General features: G+C 40.4%; 1 protein-coding gene and 1 long non-coding RNA gene across 13 annotated transcripts in view; one reads left to right on the forward strand and one right to left on the reverse strand.

Moving 5' to 3' along the window:
- The window catches only part of LOC138763897 (microtubule-associated serine/threonine-protein kinase 4-like), a 588,435-nt gene that overhangs the window by 280,238 nt on the left and 280,967 nt on the right, over positions 1-27,230 (reverse strand). The window contains exon 1 of one of the 12 annotated variants that reach the window (XM_069938952.1): positions 22,452-22,932. The exons of the other annotated variants lie outside the window; for them this stretch is intronic. Within the exon in view, the coding sequence (XP_069795053.1) occupies positions 22,452-22,498 (47 nt within the window). The 5' untranslated portion in view covers positions 22,499-22,932. Of the gene's footprint in view, positions 1-22,451; positions 22,933-27,230 lie in introns of those variants that run through there. 12 annotated transcript variants of the gene reach the window in all.
- Positions 23,073-27,230, forward strand: part of LOC138763945 (uncharacterized) — a 69,517-nt gene continuing 65,359 nt past the window's right edge. The window contains exon 1 of the long non-coding RNA XR_011357914.1: positions 23,073-23,246. This is a non-coding gene — a long non-coding RNA (uncharacterized lncRNA). The remainder of the gene's footprint in view (positions 23,247-27,230) is intronic.

The raw sequence follows: 27,230 nt of genomic DNA on the forward strand, positions 1-27,230 counted from the left end.
TCAATCACTGCCAATATTTATTCCTAAGTCCTTTAACGTCAATTTTGAATCAATTATTAGTCATATATATATATATGGCAAAACAATAAACTTAGATTGAATAAAAGTTACTTTCAGAACACTAGAAATAATATGGGGTTATTATTCATTATTATAATATGGGGTAATTTCCATTTTTACTTCTGGGCTATAAACATAAGAAACATGTTACTTTTGTTGCATTGTATAAAGACAGACAAATATCCTAATTGGATTGAGATGGAGTTGAAATCCCTCAGAAGTACTTCCCTATGGGCAGTATTGGTGTCATCTTTACCTATCTTTCTTTAAAAATTGACAAAGAACTTAATAATGACACATCTAGATTGAAGATCTGGAATCAATTCAGAAAATTTTTGGACTTACTGGATTTATAATTACAAGTCCTATAATATCTAATTATTTATTTTGTGGTGACCTGCTGCGGTGGTGATTGAGCCGGCAATCTGGACAGCGAGCACGACCAAAGGGCAGCAGCCTGCACAGCATCACTGGCCCCAACAAGTGAACTGGTGGGTGAAGGGCAGGTCAGCTTAAAGATCAGCGACCCCGAGATGGCGCTGGCCTTGCTGCACAGCCAACAGACAGGGATAGCGCTTGGGGAAGAAGGGCATCATTATGAGGAGAGTACCCGCACGTGGGAAACCCGCTTTTGTTATGCATGTTGTGACGTCAGCCAAAGGATGTCACGGCAGGAACAGTGCAAGTATAAAAGTCAGGCCTGAGCCCTAATAAAACTCAGAGCTTAACCTGACTACATTACGTGTGTGTGTCTTCTTTCAAGTGGCGTGCGGCTACAATTTCAACCAGCTATTTTAGATGCTGGCTTTGAAGAATGGAATTTTTTTTAGGTATTAATAGTTTTAAAGATCTTTTTATACAACAACATTTTATATCTCTTCAACAATTGGGAACAATATTTAACCTATGAAATAGACATTATTTCAGATACTATCAAATTCGACATTTTGTTCTCTCTGAGCTCTTCCTGACCCAAATTTTATTGATGAACTTTTGTCACAAAGGCATGATATCTGCTTTATATTATAACTTAATGAATATGAAAGTAACTTCTTTAAGTGGAATTAAAACTGAATGGGAGAATGATCTGAATATCTCTTTCTCAGAAGAAGAATGGACTTCAATTTCGGGCCTGATTTGTCCTTGGTCTTATTTAATTCAAAGTGCCACATCGTGTACATTTCTCCAAAGTCAAGCTTGCTCGATTTTATTCTGATATTAGTTCACTTTGTGACAAATGTCAAATATTTGATGGCTCTTTGTAACATATGTTTTGGACTTGCCCTAACCTGCAAAAATATTGGACCAACATTTTTAGAACTTTTTCAACCATATTTAGGATCACTTTAGATCCATGTCCTATAATTGCACTATTTGGTTTTTCTGAAGATATAAATATTATTTTATCTTCTAAACAAAGACAGGTTATAGAATTCTCCACTTTATTAGCAAGAAGAGCAATTGTGTTAAAATGGAATGTTGAGTTCCCACCTACAAATAATTAATGGCTATTAGATATTATGCCCTTTTTAAATATGGAGAAAATTAGACATAATGTCACAAAAATCAAGATTTCTTTTGATAAGACGGGGCCCATTTATAGCTCACTTTCATAATTTGACTATAAGGTGGGATGCTGAATGTCACTGGACGTGCTTGTTTGGATCCTCTGAGGCCGCTTGTTCTGATTTGACACTACACACAATATGAATTTTAACCTTGATTCTGTGTGTTTGAATTCTTTTCTTTTTCTTTTCATTTTTACTTTCATATCTCTTATAATATTGTATGTATTACCATTTATTGGATTTAAAATTAAGTAGTGTTGCTACTGTACCATATGTTATTTGTAAATCTGCAAAGGTTTCATTGCAATTGATTTACTGCTTTTTTGTTCAATTTTTCAGATAAAACTCAATAAAAATAATTTTAAAAGAAAAATGGCCATGCCCTGTAACCAATCTTACTCAGTTTATTGACAGTTCCGACAAATCTGAAAATACAGACAATTGTTCCATTTTGCAATCTACAAATGCAAGACCAGGGGCAGCACGGTTAGTGTAGCAGTTAGCGCAATGCTATTACAGCGGTAGGTGTAATACACCTACGGCTCCTAGAACGCTTCCACCAGCGTTGTCTCCGCTCCATCCTCAACATCCATTGGAGCGCTTACATCCCTAACGTCGAAGTACTCGAGATGGCAGAGGTCGACAGCATCGAGTCCACGCTGCTGAAGATCCAGCTGCGCTGGATGGGTCACGTCTCCAGAATGGAGGACCATCGCCTTCCCAAGATCGTGTTATATGGCGAGCTCTCCACTGGCCACCGTGACAGAGGTGCACCAAAGAAAAGGTACAAGGACTGCCTAAAGAAATCTCTTGGTGCCTGCCACATTGACCACCGCCAGTGGGCTGATATCGCCTCAAACCGTGCATCTTGGCGCCTCACAGTTTGGCGGGCAGCAACCTCCTTTGAAGAAGACCGCAGAGCCTACCTCACTGACAAAAGGCAAAGGAGGAAAAACCCAACACCCATCCCCAACCAACCAATTTTCCCCTGCAACCGCTGCAATCGTGTCTGCCTGTCCCGCATCGGACTTGTCAGCCACAAACGAGTCTGCAGCTGACGTGGACTTTTTACCCCCTCCATAAATCTTCGTCCGCGAAGCCAAGCCAAAGATTACAGCGGTAGCGACCTGGGTTCGAACTCGGCACTCTCTGTAAGGAGTATGTACGTTCACCCTGTGTCTGTGCGGGTATCCTCTGGGAGCTCAAGTTGCCTCTCACCTTTCAAAACGAACAGGGGTTTTAGGTTAATTGGAGTTTTTGGGTGACATGGGCTTGTGGGCTGGAAAGGCCTGTAACCGCGGCCTACGTCTAAATTAAAAACCAATATCTGCCCATGCTCTCAGTCATCAGCAAAGGAATGGAATAGTGCCTGAAGGCCATACTTACTTTCCACTCATCTGCTCACTGATATTCCGTTGGATACCACCAGGAACACAGCTCCAGACAACCTTGGCCCAAACACAGACAAAGGAGCCAAATTCCTAGGGTGAGACATATGTATTGTCCCATTACGGAGTTTAGTTAAATTTTAACCTTGGTGACCTGTAAAGTCAATGGAAAACAAGAAGAGGTCTAGCTGTCTGTCAAACCCGGATGTCATAAAAATGACTGCGGTTTTATGGGCTAATCATTATCCAGACCTGTGGATTACTAATCTGGTAAACAACTGGAGACACAATCTAATCCCACCACAGCAGCATTAAATAAGTAATTTAGTTTTTTTTCTAAAAGTGTCAATATTATGATCTTGAAGCTACTCCATTGAAAACAAATCTTCAATGCCCTTCAGGGAAGAAATTATACTGGTCTTGTTTGGGTTGCCTTATTAATAGCTCTGAACCCACCAGCATGGTGAACCCTTAACTGTATGTCCTCTGAAATAGACTAGTGAGCTACAGGGGTGGAGAGTGCTATTAAATGTTGGCTGTAGCCTGAAGTACACTAAAACTAAGTTTCTGGCACAATTATCTCTAACTGGTTTAGCATTTGCTTTCATTCAATCACAAAGATAATTATTGGTCGTTCAGCGACTATGGTATCGTGGTGCAGCAATTAGTGCTTCTGTCACACAGTTCCAGGTTAACCAGATATGATTCGAGGAGTTTGTGTGTTCTTCTCTTGACTGCGTTGGTTTCCATGGGGTGCTCCAGTTTTCTCCCATGTCCCAAAGGCCTGCTGGCATATTAAATTGCTTTGATAAATTACGCCTTGGTTTCAGTAAGTGGCAAAATAATAAGATTCGGGAGGGGGGAGCGGGAAATTGATGGGAGAGATGAGGGGGTGCTAAAAGAGTTGCACTGCTGGGAGCTGGCATGTACCTGATGAACCAAGGTCTCCTGTGCTGTAACAAGTTCAGCTCCATTCACAGCTAATAAATCAATCCAATGGAATGATTCACACAGTAAACATGTTGAGGAGCAACAACCGCTCATATATTATAACTGCTAGGTCATGCTAATCTCCAGGCAGAGATTAGCTTTCCCGGTTTATTTTCAGATATTCAGCTGGACCAATCACACATGTTCTGCTTTCCAAAAAAAACCTGTGAATGACCATTGCAAGATATGCCACTATGTACAGTGCAACGAATATTCCAAAGACTGACATCATTCTGGCCAAACCAGTCTATTTGACAATGCTAACTCTCTGCCGTCTAGAAAAATATTAATTGGTTTTCTAATTCCTTTCAACTTGACCTCATTATTAACAGATATGCCACTCAGTTGCTCTGAAGTATAAAAAGGCACAGGACACCTAGCTTCAGATTAAGTACTGCATTGCATTCAAGCATGGTGAAGGCACTCTAACCTGGTAATTCCAGAAACCATTCATGCCTGGGGACACGCCTGAAATGTGACAAGTGTTTCACTTATAAATTCAGAAGCAGCCATAGTCATAGAATTATCCTTTTCAGTCAATTTGTAGTGGATTCCTTCACTCCAAGCATGTCCTATCCTACCGAGCAGGTCTTCAACACCCCTTGATTATAAAAGTTAGGAAATCATGTCATTGCAAGGCTGCAATTGGAATAGTGTGTGCAATTCTGGTTGTCCCATTGCAGAAAGGATGTGGAAGGCTTGGAAAAGGTACAGAAAATTTTACCAGGATTAGCTGGTATGAATTTTGGGGAGATGATGGACAAACTGGTCTTGTTTTCTCAAGAGCATAGGTGGCTGAATGGAGACCTGGTAAGAGTTTATAAAATTATGAAAAGCATTGTTAGGGTGAATAGGCAGAATCTTTTATTCCCCACAGTAAAAACACTACATGCATTTAAAGTGAGGAGGAGAAAACTCAAGGGAAATGTGCTGGGCAAGCATATTTTTTAAAATACAGAGTGGTATGTGCCTGGAATAGGTTGCCAGGAGTAGTGATGGAAGCAGATACAATAGCAGTGTTAAGAGGCTTCTAAATAGGCATATGAATATGAATGTGCAAGAAGATGAGTTTAGATTTGATTTGGACATCATGTTCGGGACAAGTGGGTCGAAGGGCCTATTCCCAATCTGTACTGTTCTATGCTCATTGAAGAGCGCAAGGTACCAAGAAAAGGAGCAACAGGTCCTTCTTAAAAAATAAGATGCCTGCCTGCCTGAAGCTGCAGCACAGGATTACAGCAGTAGAAATAGAAATGAGCAAACCTTACCTCTAAAGATCAAAGGATAGCTTTGCAGTACAGAGTCCTGAACCTATGACAATCAAATATTACAAGCTCCCATTTTAGTAAAATGGGATTATCACTGTAAGGGATAGTATAGACAGGAGGGATTGAATGGTCACAGTTAACATTTAACGCGTGCACCATCACAACTCGAGTCACAGCCCCGCAATAATTCGATACACTGGAAGAACTGAGGGAAGTTTTGTCAGTCTGTTCAGGGATTCCATACATTTAAAAAGACATTGTGATTTTTTCAATGAGAGAACCATTCTGACTGCTGAAGAGAAAGCCCTTGCTGTTAACTCCAAAATTTAAAATAAAATTATGAAAGGCACCCTACCAAAATATCTATCACCACATGGATGTATTCTCTTCTCCCTTCGGGGAAAGAGTGAAAACATGCACCGAGGCTTAAAGACAGTTTCTTCCCTGCAACCAGGGGCTTTAAAACTAGCCAAAATACTGCCCTTTCTTGCTGTTAATTGTATTTGCTTTTCATTATAATTTCAATGTAACACTGTAAATTGTGTGCTTTTTACACAGCAGTTTGAATGTTAGAGATAACAGTCTGTTTGTGGAAAACCCTTCTCACTGAGCCAAGTATTTTGTGGCAAATAAACTTAAACATAATAGCGGAGGGGAATAGGGGCAGAGTTGGTTCTCCAGATTGATTCACAAAATTAAGGGGTTATTTTATGAGAAAATAATGCATAGCCTGGGCTTTGTATGGCCGGTTGAGGGAGCCGACTGTGGTTTGAGATGAAATCCCACGTCTGTGGGTCTGCACCAAAGATGGTGGCACCCTATTAATCTGCAGCAGCTATGAGGGGCTGCAGACTCCAGGGAAGTGGAGGACCGGAGCAGGGCACCAGAGGACAGGAAGATCACACACTGTCTGATAGGGAGAAGCGGAGGAGACGACCCGCGGAGATGTTGCTGCAAAACAATGAATTTCATGACAAATTCTGATTCTGAGGTTGCTCCACTCGCAGGTGACATTAGAAGAATCAAGGTTCACAGGAGTAGATTCAAGATTCACAAGGAGGAACAGGTGTTCCTTGAGAATCATGAATCTGTGAAATTTTCTGCCCAAGAAACCAGTAGAGGCTACCTCACTGAATTTATTCAGAACACAGATTGATTTTTGAAGAATAGGAGAATTAAGAGTTATGGGAACAAGCAAGTAAGTAGATTTCAGACCAAGGTCAGATCAGCCATGATCTTACTAAATTGTGGAGTGGTCTCGCCAGGCCACATGGCCTATTCCTGCTCCTTCTTCTTCTCCTTATGTCCTCATGAAATGATGGAGGCAAGGAACCCAAGTTTTTCCAATGACACAAAAAAATTAGTGTAGGGATATGTTACAATGAGGATATTGTGACCTTCTAATGGGATAAAGATAAATTGAATTATGGGGAAAATATAGTTTAATTTGAGGAAATGTGAGGTGCAATTTCGAATCGAAAGCTATGACGAACTGGTACAGAAGAGGTTGTGAGGTCTGCATAGTTCGGACTGAATGGCAGAGCAGACCTGAAGTATTAGGTGGCCTACTCCTGCTCCTACCATCTTTTGCCCTTATGTTTGTGTTCATGTAGGATAAGTAGAAGTGTACAAGACTGTGGAGTTAATTATGGCATATCAATAGTGTGGTGAATCTGAAAGCACAGAGCAGCAAAATCAACTGAACACATTATCTGGTGTGAGCAAAGGCCACTTGACCCGACATGAAAATCCTGTTAATGCACATCAATATGCTGCATTCAATGGAGTGGAATATAAATTGAATAGGTGAATGCGACATTTAATGGGAATTATTCTGAATAGTGTTAAAATTTAAAGATTTACTTTCCTTTTTAGCCATAATTCACTGGTGTACCTTGAGCAGAACACCTAATGCAGAGCAATTTCATCGAAGTGAATCAAACCCTCCACACATCCAGATTTAAAAGGAAAATGAAAGCTTTTTAAATGATGTTTAAATTAATTATTAGGCAGTGAATACATGACAAACTTGCACATGAATTATAAAAAATAAACTAATCATTTCTGATGCAAAAACAAGAATGTTCCTGATCTCACTTAACTAATACAGCATGTTCATCAAATAAACCAGATGGTCCCAGTGATCAGCCATCAGAAGGCTTGCGTGAAGAGTGCTACAAGAGACTTCAAAGCCTCAAGGTTCGAACTAGGGGGTGGAAGCACATGAAGGGTAATAAAGAAAAAGGGCGGCATGGTTAGCGTGACACTATTACGGTGCCAGCGACTAAGGTTCGAATCTGGCGCTGTCTGTCAGGAGATTGTACCATCTCCCCGTTACCTATGTAGGCTTCCCCAGGTGGTCCACTTTCCTACCATCCTCCAAAACATACAGAATTGTAAGTTAATTGGGTAGCACATAGATCAAAGTCAGAATCGGCTGTTTAAATAAAATTTTTTAAAAATTAAAGGAGTTACTATTCAAATTTTCTTTTCTAATCTCTGCAAGGAAGCAGATATTTCCATACTCTAGTTCAGGAAAAGCATAGACTTGAAATCTGAAACAAAATGCTCTGTAGGCCAGGCAGCATCTATGGAAAGAGAAAGAGGTTTTCAGGTTGAAGTCCTCCTCCGAAACTCAGAAATGTTAACGCTGTTTCTCATTCCACAGATGCTGCCTGTCATGCTGAGTACTTCCAGGTTTCCTGACCTTAATTTTAATGTTTTTAGTTTATAGACACTGCATGGTAACTGGCCCTTCTGACCCACGAGCCCGCATCACCCAAATACACCCATATGACCAATTAACCTACTTAATCACATTCATCTTTGAAATGTGGAAGGAAACCAAAGCAGATAGACGAAACCCACGTAGACACAGGGAAAATATACAAACTCCTTATAGGCAGTCTGAATTCAAACCAGGTTTGCTGGCGCTAAAATAGCATTGAGCTTAACTACTACATTAACCTTGCCTTATTAAAGAGCTTGTGTGAATGGCCCCCAATGAAAGCAACTTCTACTGACAGATGAAGTTCAACCAGTTGAACGAAATGTTGAATAAACCATGGCCCCAGTTATCAATTCCTTTAGAGGAATATGGGTAGCAAACAGAAGAAACAAGCAGAAGAAATTCTCAGAACAAAATGGGAAGCAGTCATATAACCTGGCCATCTTATTCTCCTCCCCCTCCCCAATAATCAGACAAAGTTCGTGGTCATGAGAAATCATGGGTATCCAATCTCCTCAGTCACCAAAAAGTCCACAAACTGCTGGGCAACAGTTTGAGTTGGGGGTGATACATTTGTCATAAACTGCGGGCCATATAGAACTTCACAACATTTACATTTACTGAAGAAAAGATCAACCCCTGTACTGGATATTATTTTGTTTTATTCTCTAGTTTCCCTGTTCATTTGCTTGGTTGGAAATACATTGCAGATCTCTGATGAAAACACTGGTAAATCATGAAAGCTGTGATGTGCTTAAAATGTCAAGATAAATCCTTCCAGATCTGACATCTACACTTCTCTAACTAAAATTGCTCAAAGCCCCCCTTTAAACTGAAGTGACTGCAGATTGTTCCAGAGATGGGTAATTGCAAGCATCCATCAGATGTTCGTGCAACTCCCAAAGGCCGAGAAACACCTGATTAGAGGGCTCTAAGATTGCATGCATCTGGGCAACGTACAAGAAACGCAGAGTAGAAAGAAGCAATCCATTAAAAAAAGACCCAAACAGTTCTTGCTTTCACGCACAGCATTTATTGACAAGCACATCTAGAATACAATTGAAAATTTCCATAAACTCCACGCTTACACAAATTGCATTGATAAAAAAAATGTACACACTGCACTTTCGTCAGTCACTGTTACATGGACATGAATATTTCTACCTTCTGCAAATCTTGCTCCACATCATAATAAATACAGGCAATAATAATACCTATTTGACCCAACCCCAACCAACCAATTTTCCCCTGCAACCGTGTCTGCCTGTCCCGCATTGGACTTGTCAGCCACAAACGAGCCTGCAGCTGACGTGGACATTTACCCCCTCCATAAATCTTCGTCCGCGAAGCCAAGCCAAAGAGAATACCTATTTGAATGTGAAAGAAACTTGGATCACTCAATGTCACTAAAACCAAGGAGCTGATTGTTGACTTCACAAAAGTAAAGCCAGTGGTGGACAATCCATTGATCAACGGGGGATCAGAGGTGGAGAGGATGAGCAAATTAGGTTCTTGGGAGTCACTATCTCGGAAGATCTGTCCTGGAACCCACACACCAATGGCATCATGAAGAAAGCCTCGACTTCCTCAGGAGTTTGCGGAGGAGCTAATGGAGTTGTTCCAGTGAACCGGTACGGACTTGAAGGGCCGACATGGCCTGTTTCCGTGCAGTAAACGGTTATATGGTTATGGTTATCAACACACTACCAGGACAGACTACCAATGCATGCAGCATAGTAACCAATACGTCTGACAAAATTTATCTAATATTTAAATATTAAATTACACATGTGGGGCCTATACCTCATGTGTAGGAAAATTGGTGCATACACAATTAGGATGAGCAGAGCAGCTTCCAGTACAATAATATGATCATTGTACAAAACAGCTATCACAGTAATAGGTATTTGAAATCCCAATACTGGAGGCATCAGACCCTTGCATTTAAACGCGTGAAACAGCAGATAGAAAATAGCAATAACAAGCAATCACCTTCATGGCGCCGTGTTAAGACCGCCATCAATCTAACTTTTGAAAATGCCCAACCTTTAAATGCCGTTGAAGTAAACAAATGCTGGAAATAATCAGGTCAGATTATTGAAGGTTGAGGAACTTTCATCATGTGAAATTTTGTCCTGTTTTGCTTTCTATTGTTGTTCCATGCCCCACAGTTTATAGCAAGCAGTTTTCTTTTATATTTCTACTATTTTGCAGCATTTCATGTCAATCTCACAGGCAAAACCAGCATTAATTCCCCATTCTTAATTGGCCTTGAGAAAGTGGTTAAAGTCAGATTGTTTTCAAGATGATAATCCCCACCCAACAGCAACATGGAAGCATTATGAAAAGAATCAGACAAGTGAACATAAAGGAATGGCAATACATCTCCAAGTCAGAACGCTGCCGAGCAAGAAGGTGCCTGCTACCTTGATCCTTTTTGGTGGGTGCAGATTTGGGAGGCGTTCTCACTGAGGTTTAACATATTAAGTTTTTTTAAAAAGTAGGCATCTTGTGTTCCAATGTTACAACTTGCTTTAAAACAATTTTTTTTAAGAATATGGAATTCATACCTAAGGTAGTTCAGGGTAAAGCTTTAGCGATTTCCCCCCTCTTGTCTCTTCCCCACCAGTGCTCAGAGTGCTGAGGACCCTAGATAAGTCAGGTTATTTATCCTTTGGTGGGAGTGGGATTTATCCGAGGTGAAGAGAATCTTTTCTATTTTCTTATTCTTTCTCTTTTCTTACTTTTTCTTCTTCTTCTTCTTCTTGTTTCGGTGGGGGGGGAGGACTGCTTTTCTTATTCTGTTCTTCTTTCTCTCTATTCTCTATTATCTTTATCTCTCTTTGGTTCAAAATAGACATGGAATTTGCATTTTTGTAGTATTATTGTAATTTTTATTTATAATAATTGAATCACAAGTTGACTTCTTTTCTTTCATTTTCTTTAATATCGACATGTGGATCGATATTTGTACTATTTTGTTAATATTATTGATACTGATGTTCTACTTTTTGATTATTCTTTGTTTTGACTGCATGTTGATTGAAAATTCTCAAAATAAACTATTAAAAAAAAACTGAGGAGTGTATTGGTTTGAATATTCTAGGCTTAGGACAGTCGTGAAAGATATAAGAATGAAGGTGGGGCCGCTAAAGAATAAAGGAGGGAACATGTGTCTGGAGGTGGAGGACGTTGGGGAGGTCCTTTCCTTCAGTATTCACAAAAGAAAAGGACCTTGATCAGGGTGAGGTCAGAATAGAACAGGCTTGTGTGCTGGAGAATGTGGAGATAAGCAAGAGGAAGTGTTGGATCTTCTTAAAAACATCAAGATTGATTTGTCTCGGGGGGGAGTCACGTGATGGAGTAGTGGCCGGACGGTGAACTCCAGCCCTCTCCAGAAAAGTCGGGAAAAACAAGAGAAAACACAAAGGCACAGAAATAAAAGTTACAGAAAAGTGAGTATAAAGGTGGAAAGAAGATGGCGACAAAAAAAGAAAAATCGAAAGCAACGGCAAGAAGAGAGGAAGAGAAGACAAAGGAGGAAAAAGGTGAAGGCCTTACCTGTCCGAAGAGGCCCGCTGCGGAGAGAGAAACCCGCTCCCTCAGGTCGGTAAATAATGGACTACAAAAATGGCTCGCTGAGCCGAGTAAAAGTGCGCAACCGCGCATGCGCGATACTTCGCGCATGCGCGATGCGAATGAAAAAAAACACACCGACGGGAGGGGGGACCAGCTGGGGAGTCGATCTCCACAGCCGGCAACGACAGCTGCAGAACACCTGCAGCAAGAAGAGACCACAGAAGACAATAGAAACAAGAAAGAAGAGGAGGAAAGGGCAACAAAGAAACAACAGATGGTCAACCCAGAGGAAGAAGAAGAGGAAGAGTATGGTGAAATAGAAGAAGAAAAGATAGGCAAGGTAAAGGATATACTTGCTCTTATTAAAGGATACATGGAGTCATTTAAAGAATGGCAAACACAGGAATTTAAGGATTTAAGAAAAAGAATAAACAACACAGAAGAGAAAATAAATAAAATGGAGATGACCTTAACAGAAATGGGGAAAAAAATGGACAAGATGGAAGAGCGGGCAGTAGCAGCAGAAATGGAGGTAGAAGACTTAAAAAAGAAATTGGAGAAATCTAATAAAAAAACTAAAGAGACACAAGAACTACTAGCTCAAAAAATAGATACAATGGAAAATTATAACAGAAGAAATAACATAAAGATAGTGGGCCTTAAGGAAGATGAAGAAGTCAAGAATATGAGGGAGTTTATAAAAGAGTGGATCCCTAAGACCCTAGGATGTCCAGAACTACAGCATGAAATGGAAATAGAAAGGGCACATAGAGTATTGGCCTCTAAACCACAACCACAACAAAAACCAAGATCTATTGTAGTAAAATTCCTAAGATATACTACAAGAGAAAAGGTACTGGAGAAGACAATGGAAAAAGTAAGAGAGGGCAACAAACCACTGGAGTATAAAGGGCAAAAAATCTTCATTTATCCAGATATAAGTTTTGAACTCCTAAAGAAGAGAAAAGAGTTCAATACAGCAAAGGCGATTTTATGGAAGAAAGGGTATAAATTTATACTAAAGCATCCAGCGGTATTGAAAATATTTATTCCAGGACAACAAAACAGACTATTCTCGGATCCAGAAGAAGCACGAAAATTTGCAGAACAATTACAAAAATAGACTGAGGGAGGAAGACGGGTAATGAGAGTCAAAATGATCACGATTGATATGTATGTGGGTAAAGACAAAAATAGACTGAGGGATGAAGACGGGTAATGAGAGTAAAAATGATCACGATTGATATGTATGCGGGTAAAGAGGTATAAGAGTGAATAGAGACAATGAGCATACATGAATGTATCTGTACTTAGAGGAAAATATAGATAGTATAGACAAGAATTAATAAGGGAAGGTAATGGAATAGAGAGAATAAGGAGGGAATTAAAAGAGTGACCTTTGTGACATATGAAAAGTGAAATCTTTTCTGGGGGAGGCGGGGTGGGGGGAAATAGCGGTCACTGCAAAATCAGTTGACGCTTGCGAGTGGATTCGCAAATCCAAATGGAGAGGGGAGATGTGGTTGTCCAACAAGGGATAAAGGACAACTCAGGAGGTGAAGGGGAGATTGGGGATAAATAAGATAGAAATAGGAGAATAAGGAAAATGTTAGATGTTGTAGGAATGTTGTCTTATAAAGAGTTGAAAATAAGAAAACAGAAATGGAAAAGGAGGAAAGGTAATGATGGAAAAACGGAAAGAGAAGATAAACAAAATATAAAAGGGCTACGCTGAACTATATGTCTTTAAATATTAATGGAATACATAACCAAATTAAAAGGAAGAAACTACCAAATTTAAATGAATAAATGTATTCCATTAGAAAAAATAACATATTGGTTAAGAAATAATATTGAAATATTTGAACAAGTATAGGAGCCTTACATTAAATACAATAGCGAAAACCTACCCGGGACAAACATTACCTAAGTTGATGGAAGGAGAAGGAAAGAAAAGAATGGACTCAGTAGAATTTCTGGTGTAATTTTGTTGAATGACAACATTGTCTGACTGGCTTAATGCAACCTAGATTGTATACCTAAAATGGATGAGAGGGGGGGGTGGGGGGGTGGTTTGGGAGGAAAGGGGGGGGAGAAAAAGTCACTGTATATGTGTGAAAAAGAAATAGTGTATATCATGGCTAATGTGATTTATGGTGTGAAAAATAAAAAAATTAATAAAAAAAAACAAAAAAAAAAAAAAAAAGATTGATTTGTCTCCGGGGTCAGATGCAGTATACCCCAAGTTGCTGTGGAAAGTGAAGGAAGAGATAGCCTGGGCAGCAGCTATGATTCTTGAGTCCTCTTTGGCCACAGGAGAAGTGCCAGAGGATTGATAATGGCAAATGTATGTATCTTTTGAACAATTGGTGGTAAAATTCAACTAAACTAAAATTCATTTTTTTTAGATATTTACAAATTAGACATTTTGTTCGATCTCAGATTTTTGATTTTCCTGTAATCCCTGAGATGAATATTTTTAATACATTTTTTGAACTATAACCTCCTGATAAAGGAGGAAAGTCAATGAGGCTTGGGATCAATGGAAACATAGCTGTGTGGATAAAAAAAAATGCAAAGAGTAGTAGGGGAAGGAAAGTATTCTGCCTAGAGGACGGTGACTAGTGGAGTACCGCAAGAATCTATTCTGGGAACCATGCGCTTTGTGATTTTTATAAATGGCCTGGAATGAGAGGCAGAAGGATGGGTCAGCCAGTTTTGCAGATGATACAAAGGTTGGAGGAGATGTGGATGGAGCTGAAAGTTGTCAAAGGTTACACAAGAGGATAAGGACAGGATGCAGAGATGGACAGAAAAGTGGCAGATGGAGTTCAATCCAGATAAGTGTGAGGTGATGCATTTTAGATGGTCAAAACACAAGACTGAGTACAAGGTTAATGGTCATATGCTTAATAGACTGGAGGAACAGAGGGACCTTGGGGTCCAAATCCATATATCCCTCAAGGTTACTGCACAGTATAATTAATAAGGCCTATGGGATGTTGGGGTTCATTAAAGGGGGATCGAGTTCAAGAGTCAAAAGGTCACATTGGAACTCTACAAATATCTAGTGAGACCACACAGAGTATTGTATTCAGTTCTGGCCACCTCATTGTAGGAAGGATGTGGAGGCAATGGAGAGGGTGCAGAGGAGATTTACCAGGATGTTGCCCTGGATTGGAAAATAAGTCTTATGTGGCAAGGTTACCAGAGTTAGGATATTAGAGTAAAGAAGGGCAAGAGGAGATTTAATAGAGGTCTACAAGATTATGAGAAGCATAGACAGAGTGGACAACCAGCACCTTTTTCTGAGGGCAGGAATAACAAAAACCAGAGGACATCTGTACAAAATGAAGGGAGGGAAGTTTAGGAGAGACATCAGGGGTAAGTTTTTATTTTTTTTTATACGCAGAGAGTGGTAGGTACCAGGAATGCATTGCCAGGTATGGTGGTGGATGTTGAAACATTAGGGGCATTTAGAAGACTCTTAGACAGACACATGGATTGAAGAAAAATGGAGGGTTTCGGGGTAGGGTTAGTTTAGTACTTTTTTTAAGGAATATATGGGTTGGCACAACATTGAAGGCTGAAGGGCCTGTACTATGCTGTAGTATTCTATGTTCTAAAAGTTTTTTAAAAAGATGATTTCAAAAGAATAGTGCGACATTTCAAATAATTGGAAATACAATTTCCATTGAACATGCTAGCTACAAAACAGTTCACTCATTATTCTCTGTCCCACCCCATGAGCAATTTCTGGCACTGCACCTTCTTTACATAAAGGCTTCCTGGATCACTCACCATCCAAAGACAAGATCAGTTTTGACACGTCTGCTCTACTTCACAAACAATGCTCTTGAACCCTTCACCCTGCTCATGTCTGAAGTGCAGTCAAGCTACAAGTCCATGTTGGAGCTACTTTCAACAATGGCAGGACCAAAAAATTGTCATTGATGTTCCCCACAAGTTAGCCGCCGTTACCATTCCTCATCTCCTTTGTACGTTCCTGATCATTATAAACTTACTCATCATGCAGCAGGTATGTAACTGCTGCAGCTTTCCAAGGCTTCCTCAATACAACCTTCACCTTCCAATGAAACAAGGGTAGTAGGTGCACAGAAACCATCATCAGAAATATACTCCTGTTGCTCATCATTTCGTTCAGTGGTTCTCAAGTTTTTTATTTCCACTCTCATCTTCTTCTTTGGCTTGGCTTCGCGGACGAAGATTTATGGAGGGGGTAAAAGTCCATGTCAGCTGCAGGCTCGTTTGTGGCTGACAAGTCCGATGCGGGACAGGCAGACACGGTTGCAGCGGCTGCAGGGGAAAATTGGTTGGTTGGGGTTGGGTGTTGGGTGTTGGGTTTTTCCTCCTTTGCCTTTTGTCAGTGAGGTGGGCTCTGCGGTCTTCTTCAAAGGAGGTTGCTGCCCGCCAAACTGTGAGGCGCCAAGATGCACGGTTTGAGGCGTTATCAGCCCACTGGCGGTGGTCAAGGTGGCAGGCACCAAGAGATTTCTTTAGGCAGTCCTTGTACCTTTTCTTTGGTGCACCTCTGTCACGGTGGCCAGTGGAGAGCTTGCCATATAACACGATCTTGGGAAGGCGATGGTCCTCCATTCTGGAGACGTGACCCATCCAGCGCAGCTGGATCTTCAGCAGCGTGGACTCGATGCTGTCGACCTCTGTAATCCCTATGCTATCAGTGCTCTGTTATTAGTAAGGGATTGCTTAAGGTGGTATGTGAGTGGGAAGGGAAAGTTGAGAACCACTGCTCTAGACCCAATTGTTACTGAAATATTATGCTTGAGAAAAATTGTCATTGGCCCATTTCCTTTAGAGTTATGAAACTGCACATAACGAGTCAATCAGGTATGATTAAAACAGTGGTTTTTAAAGTTTTTCTTTCCAGTCACATACCACCTTAAGCAATCCCTTACTAATCATAGAGTAAGGAGGTGGATATCTAAATTTTATTTTTGTTAATTTTCTGGTCCATCTCCAACATGGGCTGCATGGTTAGTGTAGCGGTTAGCACAAGACTGTTACAGCACAGCAACCCGGGTTCAAATTTGGGGCTATCTCTAGGAATTTGTACATTCTCCCCATGTCTACATGGGTTTCTTCCAAGTGCTCCCCTTTCTTCCCACCCTTCCAGACATATGGTTGTAGGATAATTGGGTGTAATTGGGCAGAAAGACCTATTACTGTGCTGTATGTCTAAATTTAAATTTTAAAAATTTAAACATCAACACTGGGGTGCCTTCAGCAAAGCTGTAGTGGTTCAAAAAGGAGGCCATACACCATCTTCAGACCTGTTAACTTGGACAATAAATGTCAACATAGCACTCACAACCAGAAAATTAATGCAAAGAAAATGCATTTATCTACCACCTTACACTTGAAAATAGTTATTTTGAGCTAATACAAAGGATGCAAGTACATTCATGCCATTCTAATGGGAAATGTTGATCATTTAAATCAGTCCGAAAAATAACTATATTCTGAAGCCAAAGGACTCAACACGAACAACAGAAACAACCTATTGAATGCAGGTGCAAAGAATACAATGAAATCCCAAGTTTGTTGAATTTATTAGATTTCACATTTATTTTCAGAATACATACATGACATCACATACAGCCCTGAGATTCTTTTTCCTGTGGGCCAGGCAGAATTACCACTTACTGGTAGTGCAAATAAATTGTACACAATGTACACATTGAAACAAATAAAGAAATGTTAACAAATTGACTTCACAATTCAGAGTGGAAATAAAAACAAACAAAGTGCAAAACTAAGAGTCCTTAAATTAGTCTCTGATTGAGTTTGTTGTTGAGGAGTCTGATGGTGGAGGAGTAGCAGCTGTTCCTGAACCTGGTGGTGCGAGTCTTGTGGCAGCTATACCTCCTTCCTGATGGTAGCAGCAAGAATGGAGCATGTGCTGGGTGTGTGGGTTCTTGATGATTGCTATTGCTCTCCGAAGGCATCAATCTCTGTCGGTGCTCTTTTGGAGGCTTTACATTCAAGGTTATTGCTGTCCCCATACCACATCGTGATGCAGCCAGTCAGCACACTTTCCTCCATCTGTGGTAATTTGCTAGGGTTTATCAGCCTGAAGAAAACTGAGGTCCTCCATCAGCCAGCTCCCCACCATGACTACCAGCCCCCCCACATCTCCATCGGGCACACAAAACTCAAAACGGTCAACCAGTTTACCTATCTCGGCTGCACCATTTCATCAGATGCAAGGATCGACAATGAGATAGACAACAGACTCGCCAAGGCAAATAGCGCCTTTGGAAGACTACACAAAAGAGTCTGGAAAAACAACCAACTGAAAAACCTCACAAAGATAAGCGTATACAGAGCCGTTGTCATACCCACACTCCTGTTCGGCTCCGAATCATGGGTCCTCTACCGGCACCACCTACGGCTCCTAGAACGCTTCCACCAGCGTTGTCTCCGCTCCATCCTCAACATCCATTGGAGCGCTCACACCCCTAACGTCGAGGTACTCGAGATGGCAGAGGTCGACAGCATCGAGTCCACGCTGCTGAAGATCCAGCTGCGCTGGATGGGTCACGTCTCCAGAATGGAGGACCATCGCCTTCCCAAGATCGTATTATATGGCGAGCTCTCCACTGGCCACCGTGACAGAGGTGCACCAAAGAAAAGGTACAAGGACTGCCTAAAGAAATCTCTTGGTGCCTGCCACATTGACCACCGCCAATGGGCTGATAACGCCTCAAACCGTGCATCTTGGCGCCTCACAGTTTGGCGGGCAGCAGCCTCCTTTGAAGAAGACCGCAGAGCCCACCTCACTGACAAAAGGCAAAGGAGGAAAAACCCAACACCCAACCCCAACCAACCAATTTTCCCTTGCAACCGCTGCAATCGTGTCTGCCTGTCCCGCATCGGACTGGTCAGCCACAAACGAGCCTGCAGCTGACGTGGACTTTTTACCCCCTCCATAAATCTTCGTCCGCGAAGCCAAGCCAAAGAATGGTATCATACCAAACCTCCAAAAAACTCCTGAGGAAATAGAGGCGCTGACATGCTTTCTTCACGATGCCATTAGTGTGTTGGCTCCAGGAAAGATCCTCTGAGATAGTGACTCCCAAGAACTTAAAATTTGCTCACCCTCTCCACCTATTAGTAGATTACTAGAAATACCAAACAAATTGAGAGCACCTAATGCACTATTAAACCATTAATCAAAACTCTCTTTTCTAATATATAAGCAAAGGAAAAAATACTGAATAGAAGTGGCATCTATTTCATTAGTTTGTATATTCCAAATTTCCAACACCTTACAGGACTGTGCTAATTTAATCAATTACAACATTTATGCAAGTTATCACTGAAGGTAATAAATACAAAGAATATTTTAACAGGTTAGTAAAGAGATTGAAATATTTTCTGTTCTTTGCTCTGCCCAAGACAGCAAGAAAGTGCAGATAGTTGTGAAGGTATATCAGGCCATCATGCAACTCAAAGTCCATTCCAACAACTTTATTGTCATGTCCCACTGTCACGGGAAATCCACCATCATGTTAAAGGTCTTTCCTGCTTTTACCAGACTCTGGAACAGACCTCTCATTGGTAAAAAAAATTATGCATTGCACTGTTTATCTGTGCTTTTCTCTTTAACACTTTCATGGTATTGTAACATGATGCCGCACAGAATTGTTATTTTATTCTTGGGGTACCTATTGCACTATGCACAGTTGACTTGTCTGGATAGCAAGTACAACAATTTTTTCACTGCATCTTTAACAAGTAACAATAAACAATTCAATTATTTCAGTGAAGCAGTAATTTAACACAATAACTTATATTTATAATGCAGGTGGAGAGTTCTCCTGGGAGGACTCGCAAGCAAAAATCAGACAACAAGATATTTTAAAAAAAACAGCATGACCCAGCAACCAAAGACTTGTTGCACCCACAATTGTCTGTTTCATTTAAAATGAATAAAGATAATGAATAGGCTGTTCACCTTCTCAAATATATTCTCCCATTTAAACAGCTTACGACTGGCCTGTGACCTAACTCCATGTCCCCTACTTCGACCCATAGCTCTTAGTTAACAAAATCTGAGCCCCTGAAGTGCAATAAAAATAATGTAGCTGGTGTTTTGTTTGCAGAGAGATTAGTTAAAGAAATCACCATGTCGATGTTTCACCTTCATGCCTCTTAACTATAACTCAGGGGTTGTTATTTTATTAGCAGAAACCTGTTTCCATGTTTTAACATGGAACATTACAGCACAGTACAGGTCCTTCAGCCCATGATGTTGTGCCAACCCATATTTACCTACCAAAAGAAAAACAAAACCTTCCCTACCTCATAACCCTCTATTTTGCTTTCATCCATGTGCCTGTCTCCTAAATCCCCCTATTGTTCCATCCTCCGCTACCACCCCTGGCAATGCATTTAAGGCACCCACAACTCTTACCACATAGACTTCCCACTATGTCTCCCCTAAACTATCCTCCCTTCACTTTGAACATTTGTTCATTTTGTTCCACGTTTTATTGAAACAAAGAAGGGAGGCATTCAGTCACAAAGTCGATGGGGCTCTCAGACCAAATCCTCTCACCCTCTAATTGTTTCAACCATTCATTCTCTCCACAATTCTCTTACTGAATTACACTGGCAGAAATTTACAGTGGCCCATTAGTCTACCAGCCCACACATCATTGCAGTGTGGGAGGAAACAGGAACACCAAGGTGAAACCCAGATAGCAACTCGATGAATATGCAAACTACACTCAGACAGCCCAGGACATCTGGATAAAACCAGGTCACTGAAGCTGGGAGGCAGCAGTACCATGATCCACATCATTGTGTCACCCATAAAAGGGTCATTTCAGCTTATCCGGTCCACACTTTCTCACGAAGCAATTACATTCCCAATTCACTTTCCCTTGAACTCATTATCCTCTATTACCAATTGTACTTCCCACATTCTGGTACACTATAAAGAATAGCATTCTGAAGTTACATCACAGATTGGTTTGGTAACTCAAGAGCCCAGGAACACTGCACAAGGTAGCAAACAGCCAAGTTTATCACAGGCTTAAACATCCATTCACTGGAGACATCTATGCAAGGCGCTGCCCCAAGAAGGCAGCTAACATCACAAATGGCCAAAAAGTAACCTCTCCTTGCTGCTACCTTTGGGAAGAAGGTGCAGAAGCCTGAAGTCCAGCACCTCTAGGTTCAAGAACAGGTTTTCCTCCAACAGCGATCAGGCTTTTGAACCTCCCCTCACTGTACTAATCATGAAATACAGAGACACAACAAAAAGGCCTGACAAAAGTACTGTATCATTTTTTTTGCACTGTGGTAACTGACCATTTATTATCTATATTTATAGATATTGCTTTTTAATTTAACATATAGCATTGTAGTTGATTTTTTAAAAAACTAACAACCTGTTTAGTTGCAGCAAATAAGAAATTTCAGAATATATGTACATTGTATCATTATCATATTAAGCCTCTTTGAAACTTCAGTGCTTCTAGATCAGGGGTGTCAAACTCAAATTCACAGAGGACCAAAATTAAAAACTTGGACTAAGTCGTGGGCCAAACTAAATATTTATTGAAAATTTTCAACATCATTTGCATGTTTTTTCTTCTTTTAACATATGTAACGTTAAACTTTTTCTTATTAAAATAAATGTTTAATAATAGTTTTGGTTAAACTCTTTCCAGAAGAAGCATTAACAAATGAGAAATAAAATATTCAATCAATAATATTTCTCTATAGCCTTTAAGCTCCTTTTAAATGTATTTTTTTTCACAAGCCAACAAGTCAAAAAAAAAACAACTTGCATCAATGACATACAGGTTTGTCTTTTAAAATGATGAACATATAGTCTGCCTCCCACCTGTCTTGAAAGGTCCTGTTTTCTGTCTTTGGTTTGGCCATTTTTCGTAAGGGGTTTATTACATGCGAGTTAGGTGACAGGTCGCAGATGCTAACGAAAGTAAACAGAGGAGGTGGGGGCGTTTAGCAGGCTGACACCAATGCATTTGCAAAGCATTCTGGGATTTGTAGTATTAGCTGTGCATGCGCTATACTGGTGCGGCGGCCAGCGGGCCAGCTCTAATACATATTTGATATGATCTTGCGGGCCAAATATAATTATATCACGGGCCAAATTTGGCCCGCGGGCCTGAGTTTGACATGTGTGTTCTAGATTATGTCCATTTACCTCAGCTATTTCTAAAAAAATGTTAGAAATTTTCATACAGGTCAGCGATTCTCCACCTTTTTGGGTCTAAGGCAGCTCTGTAAGAAATTCATCCTTATCTAAAGTATTCTATTTAACATTTTTGGAGATATAACCCTTTTTAGACTTTTGGAAATAGATTTATTTTTGAGTTGAAAAATAATAAAAAGCCTGATAAACATACCCATTAGCTCATAAACACTAATCTTGCATTAAAATATTAAAGAAACAGCTAAAAGCAAGAATTGCATGCCATCGTACACTGTTTGTTGTTTTCGGTTTCAAAGAGTGTTGCCAGAGCGTAATTGCTCTATTCTCGGCATATCCATTTTCATTTAATTAGCCAAATTTTTAGTTGTTTTTTTCATGGTTTGTCTGTTTTTAACTGTAGATATATAGTATCAATGTTTATTGACATAACAGGTATGGTTATCAAGCTTTCATTATTCTTATTTATTTGTCTCAAAAACGAGTCTATTTCCAAAAGTCTAAAAAGGGTTATTTAAAAAAAAGACGAGTGACTTCGGGAGGAAATGAATATCCAAATCATGATAAAGCCCATCAAATAACACAAGAAAACATTAATTTCATTGCAATTTACAAAGGGTTCATCTTCCAAATAATTACCATTGTGATGGAATTGTGCTATTACAGGTCCTTATCCCTTTCTCCATGATTCTGTAAACCAAACTTTTTTTTTACTGCATGCACAGTATATTTTTAGGTTCTCTAAAGCGGGTGAGTGGAGAACACAACTTGGACAGCGAGCAGGGAGGGAGCAAGGAGAGAACACGGCTTGGGCAGCGAGCAGGGAGGAAGCAGCAGCGCGTCCTGGGCGGGCGAGCGGGGAGAGAGTGAAGAGAGAACATGGCCCGAAGAGTGCGGAGGCCCAGCGGGGGGGTGGGGGGGGGGGGTTGGAAAGTAGAGCCTACTGAGCCTCTGGGGCCAGAGGGTGAAGGGACCTGGGTGCTGAGCTCCACAGCCCAGGAGGAAGGAGAAGTGAGCCAAGGAGAAGGTGGTGCTGGAGGGAGAGAAGCCAAAGGGATGCCGGGGAACGGCCGAGCCTGAGCAGTAGCTAGAGCCGGGCCCGAGGGAGGAGCAGGCGATGGGAAGCTTCCAGGCAGTCGAGCTGGTGTAGAGGAACTAGATGATGAAAGGTAAAGATAAAGGTTCCATTATTGTCACATAATAATACATTTAGAATGTAACATACATGAAATTCTGTAACTTTGTCTACTGTAAGGAAGACAGAGAGTCGCCACTTTGTCCAGCGCCCCTCACAGAAATAAGGCCCCAGCGAGGAATGAATTTGTGACTCTGGTATACAAGGTCAGTGCTCTAACTACTGAGCTATCAGAGCCTTGATGGAAAGCTGAGCCAGACAGGAAGGAGGCAGACAAGGGCATGTCGGATCCCGGTGGGGTAAGCCTCTTTTAGTTTTCATGCGGGATCAAAGGCCGTCTTCGTTAGCCATAGTCCCCCCACACAGATGAAACCACTCTGCATTTCCCAGAGCGGTTCCAGCTGCATGGGGGATTATGGGTAATGAAGACAGCCATTGCTTGTTGAGCCAGCTTCAATGCAGCACTGATCCTTAAAAAGGGCTTTTATTTTGCACAAATCTGTTCTGTCGACATTTTAATTCCATAATCTGGAATAATCCAAATACCGAGAAGAGTCCGGTCCCTAGGATCTTGGATAAAAGGATAAGCTCCTGTATTAATCTTTATGTTTAAAATTATATATATTTCTTTGAAAAGACTGTGTGGGTGGACAGGGATGTTAACGGTTATCAATTTGCTCACAACAGCCAAGTAAGCGTAAAACATATCCCACGATCACACAATCCCATCCAGGGTAAATCTTCAATGAAAATGTTTGGAAAAGTAATTTGTACTGAATTTTGGAGGAGAAATATATCTTACCCTATGAACAGGAGCCTCTTGAGTCTTGACTGAAGTGAAGAACAACAAGCAGTAAGACAGAAAGAGCACCCTTCTGAATGAGTCTGAATCTGTCTTGTGTGGAGGTCTGATAGGAACTGTGACTGAGTGCTGAGAGTTAAGCTGCTTATATAGAGAGATGGCCAGATGACCTCAGTGGCAGATTGCTCGCCGCTGAGGTCATCCAAGGTCACCTGCGAGAAACGAGACAGGACCTCAGACCCACCCTGACCTCAGTGGGTTGGGAAGTCTCCATGGACCACATAGAAACATATTTTGGCCCACTAATGGATATTTATTGAGATAATGGGTGTGGCATGGACCACTAGTTGGGGACCACTGACATAGTGGGTTATGGACCAAAAATGTTTACCCTATTCCTCTCTCTTTACATAAAAATGACCTGCTATTTCTAGCATTTTCTGTTTTATATGAATTGTAAAAGGACTAGAAAAAGTGACATTTATCGGCTTTATAAACAGGCAATCTCAATATTGCCCAAAATAGACAAAGAAATTAAATTCAAGAGTACACGTTGAAGGTTGAGAAAATCAAACGTGGGACACAATGCCCACAATTAACTTTTTTCTAGATAACATGTTCAATAGTGGGAGTGGGTTACCAGAGAAAAGGAGTTAGCATGAGGAATAAATTATGTTAGAGTACTGTAATAAATTAGAACATGGATATTTGATGGAGTGAAATAACATAGGTAAATGTTGTTTGTTCCTTCACCTATAACCGATAGTGAATTCAACAATAACATTTTAAAAATTGTTGGTGATGGAAATCTGAAATAAAAACAACAGATCTATAAACTCTCAGCAGGTGAGAAGTCCATAGTTAACACTTCAGGCACTTTCATACAACTGTTTATCTCTGACAATGGAAGCAGTCCTGATGCATCCCACAACAATGCCCAGACATCACAACTTTCCAATAAAATTATAAAAATTGCAGAAGGATCATTATACTGTGAACTATTTCATTCATCTTCATGTGAAGGGGGCTTGTGATTTCAATTCCTGCATAGCAGAACCAGTCCAGTGACTGTGGGAGCTACTGGAAGGGCAAGCTTGGTGGAAGGTACATTTTTTACAAAATCCTCCTGAGAACCAAATAGAGCAGCCACTTGTTCCACCAGTCATGTTTAATAGTGTTGACAGAGATAAATGCACAAATCAATCTTTAGGTGGGCTTGGGGGCCATAGAAGGTAAAGATAAACTGGAAAATCAGTACGAATGTTCCACAGTTTGGCCAGAGTTCAGAGACTTTCATTTACTAATTCTTCTGGAAAATCATCTGCTTTTTAAAATACAGCAACAATAATTGAAAGGCAACATGAAGAGTTAACCACAGAAACATGAAACATGCAATAATTATCTTCTTGAGGGCATCCAGGGGCTCTACAATAGTACGGATGCAAATGAGCCCTCTGCAAACATGGCTATGAAAAAAAAATCAATAGCTCCATAATACAAATACCTCCAGAGCCTAAGGTAGCAACAGTGGCAGGCCAATCTGCAGACACTGCAACCAGGTTTTCCAGTTGTCATAGTTACTGAGGTACCCTGGCTTCTGACATCAAACACTGAAATACTTTCAAAAGGAGAGCTGTAATATTCAAATAGATCATGTGTTTAAAGCAAGATAGAGCAACATCTTTTGAAGCGTTACATCTTCCAGTGGGACTCTACATTATTAATGCATTTTTTAAAAAAAAACAAGTTTTAAATTGTTCAGTATTTACATAATCCTGCTGAGATTCTTTACATCCACTTAACTCATTTTCACGTGATGCAGTCACAAGCATTAAGAGTCAAACAAACATACAGAATGAGGGAGGCAATTCTGTCCATCGTGCCAATGCTGAATGATTGCGGAAGCCATCCAAATGCCATTCCCCTGATCTTTATACAAAATTGGCTGTCATTAGAATAATGCAAAGTAATATGCCAGTGGTTCTCAACCTTTTTCTTTCCACTCACTTTAAGTATTCCCTATGCCATAGGTGCTCTGTGATTAGAAAGGGATTGCTTAAGGAGGTATGTGGGTGGAAAGAAAAGATTTGAAAACCACTGTTTCAATCGTACCTTATTGACTCGTTATGTGCAGGGTTTCATAACTCAAAGGAAATGGGCCAATGACAATTTTTCTCAAGCAAAATATTTCAGTAACAATTGAGTCTAGAGCGGTGATTCACCCTTCCCTTCCCACTCACCTACCACCTTAAGTAACCTTTACTAATCACAGAGCACCGATGGCATAGGGAATACTTAAGGTGGTATGAGAGTGGAAAGAAAAAGGTTGAGAACCACTGTGATATATCATTGAGACATGGAAGGTTCCGAGAGGTAAGAGATATCCAAGTATTACACTGAGACTGGATAATCCCTTGGATGCTTAATCTCAATGATAATGGATCAGATGTTTAAGACAGTTAAGGGAGGGTTTGAAATCATTGGAATTATTTTTGGAATTCAAGTTCAAATTATTGTCACATGTTCAGAGGTACAGTGGAAAAGCTTTATGTTTCTTTATCTTTGGAATTTAAAATTACATTAAATTCATGGCAGAAATTGGTAGATTTGTAGAGCATGGCATTAAGGCAGAAAAATTGACAAGCTCCACTGAGTGACTGACTGGGTATGAGGTGGTGACCTGCAGGAGACTGAAGATGTGGCAAGCCAAAGCTAAACATAATAAACTGGAGGAACACAACAGTTTAAGCAGAATCAGGTGGGGGGGAAAATGGTTGAAGTTTCAGGCCAAAGCCTTTCATCAAGACTCCGGATGAAGGATTCTGACCTGAAACGTCAACCATTCTTCATCTCCCACTGATTCTGCACAATTCACCAAGTTCCTCCAACAAATTTTGTTTAGGCATGAGATGGTATGACCACTTTTAGTTCTTTTACTATTTCTTGCCATAGAAATTTGTACTTATTCAATTATTTACAAAATTATTTACTTTTTTTAAAAAATGGGTTACCTTAAACAAGAATGTTACATTAAACTTACCTTAAACTAAAATAGCACATTTTGAGCAATATACACATGTATCATGCAACAAAACAGGAGTAGGCCAGTCAGCCTTTCAAGCCTGTCTCACCACTCTGTATGATTATTGCCATATGAAGAAAGTAACACACAAAAATATGCAGACACTGTGATTGAAGTAAAAACATGATGCTGGAGAAACTCAGCAAGTCAAACAGTGTATTTTATATAGCAAAGATAAAAATACATAACCAATGTTTTGGGCTCAATTCCTCAATCTTTCAAATATTTATCGGTCTTTACCTTAAAGCACCCACATATACTTGTGTTATTGTCGATAATGTGTAATAGTCAACTTCCCTTTTTTGGCCTACAAATTTGTACGACCCATGTAAAGGTCAACCCCCTATTTTTGGCCTCAACCGCCCACCCATCCAAGCTCTCGCTGCTCTGACCACCCAC

This window comes from Narcine bancroftii, chromosome 1 (genome assembly GCF_036971445.1).
Source record: "Narcine bancroftii isolate sNarBan1 chromosome 1, sNarBan1.hap1, whole genome shotgun sequence".
NCBI classification, from domain to species: Eukaryota; Metazoa; Chordata; class Chondrichthyes; order Torpediniformes; family Narcinidae; genus Narcine; species Narcine bancroftii.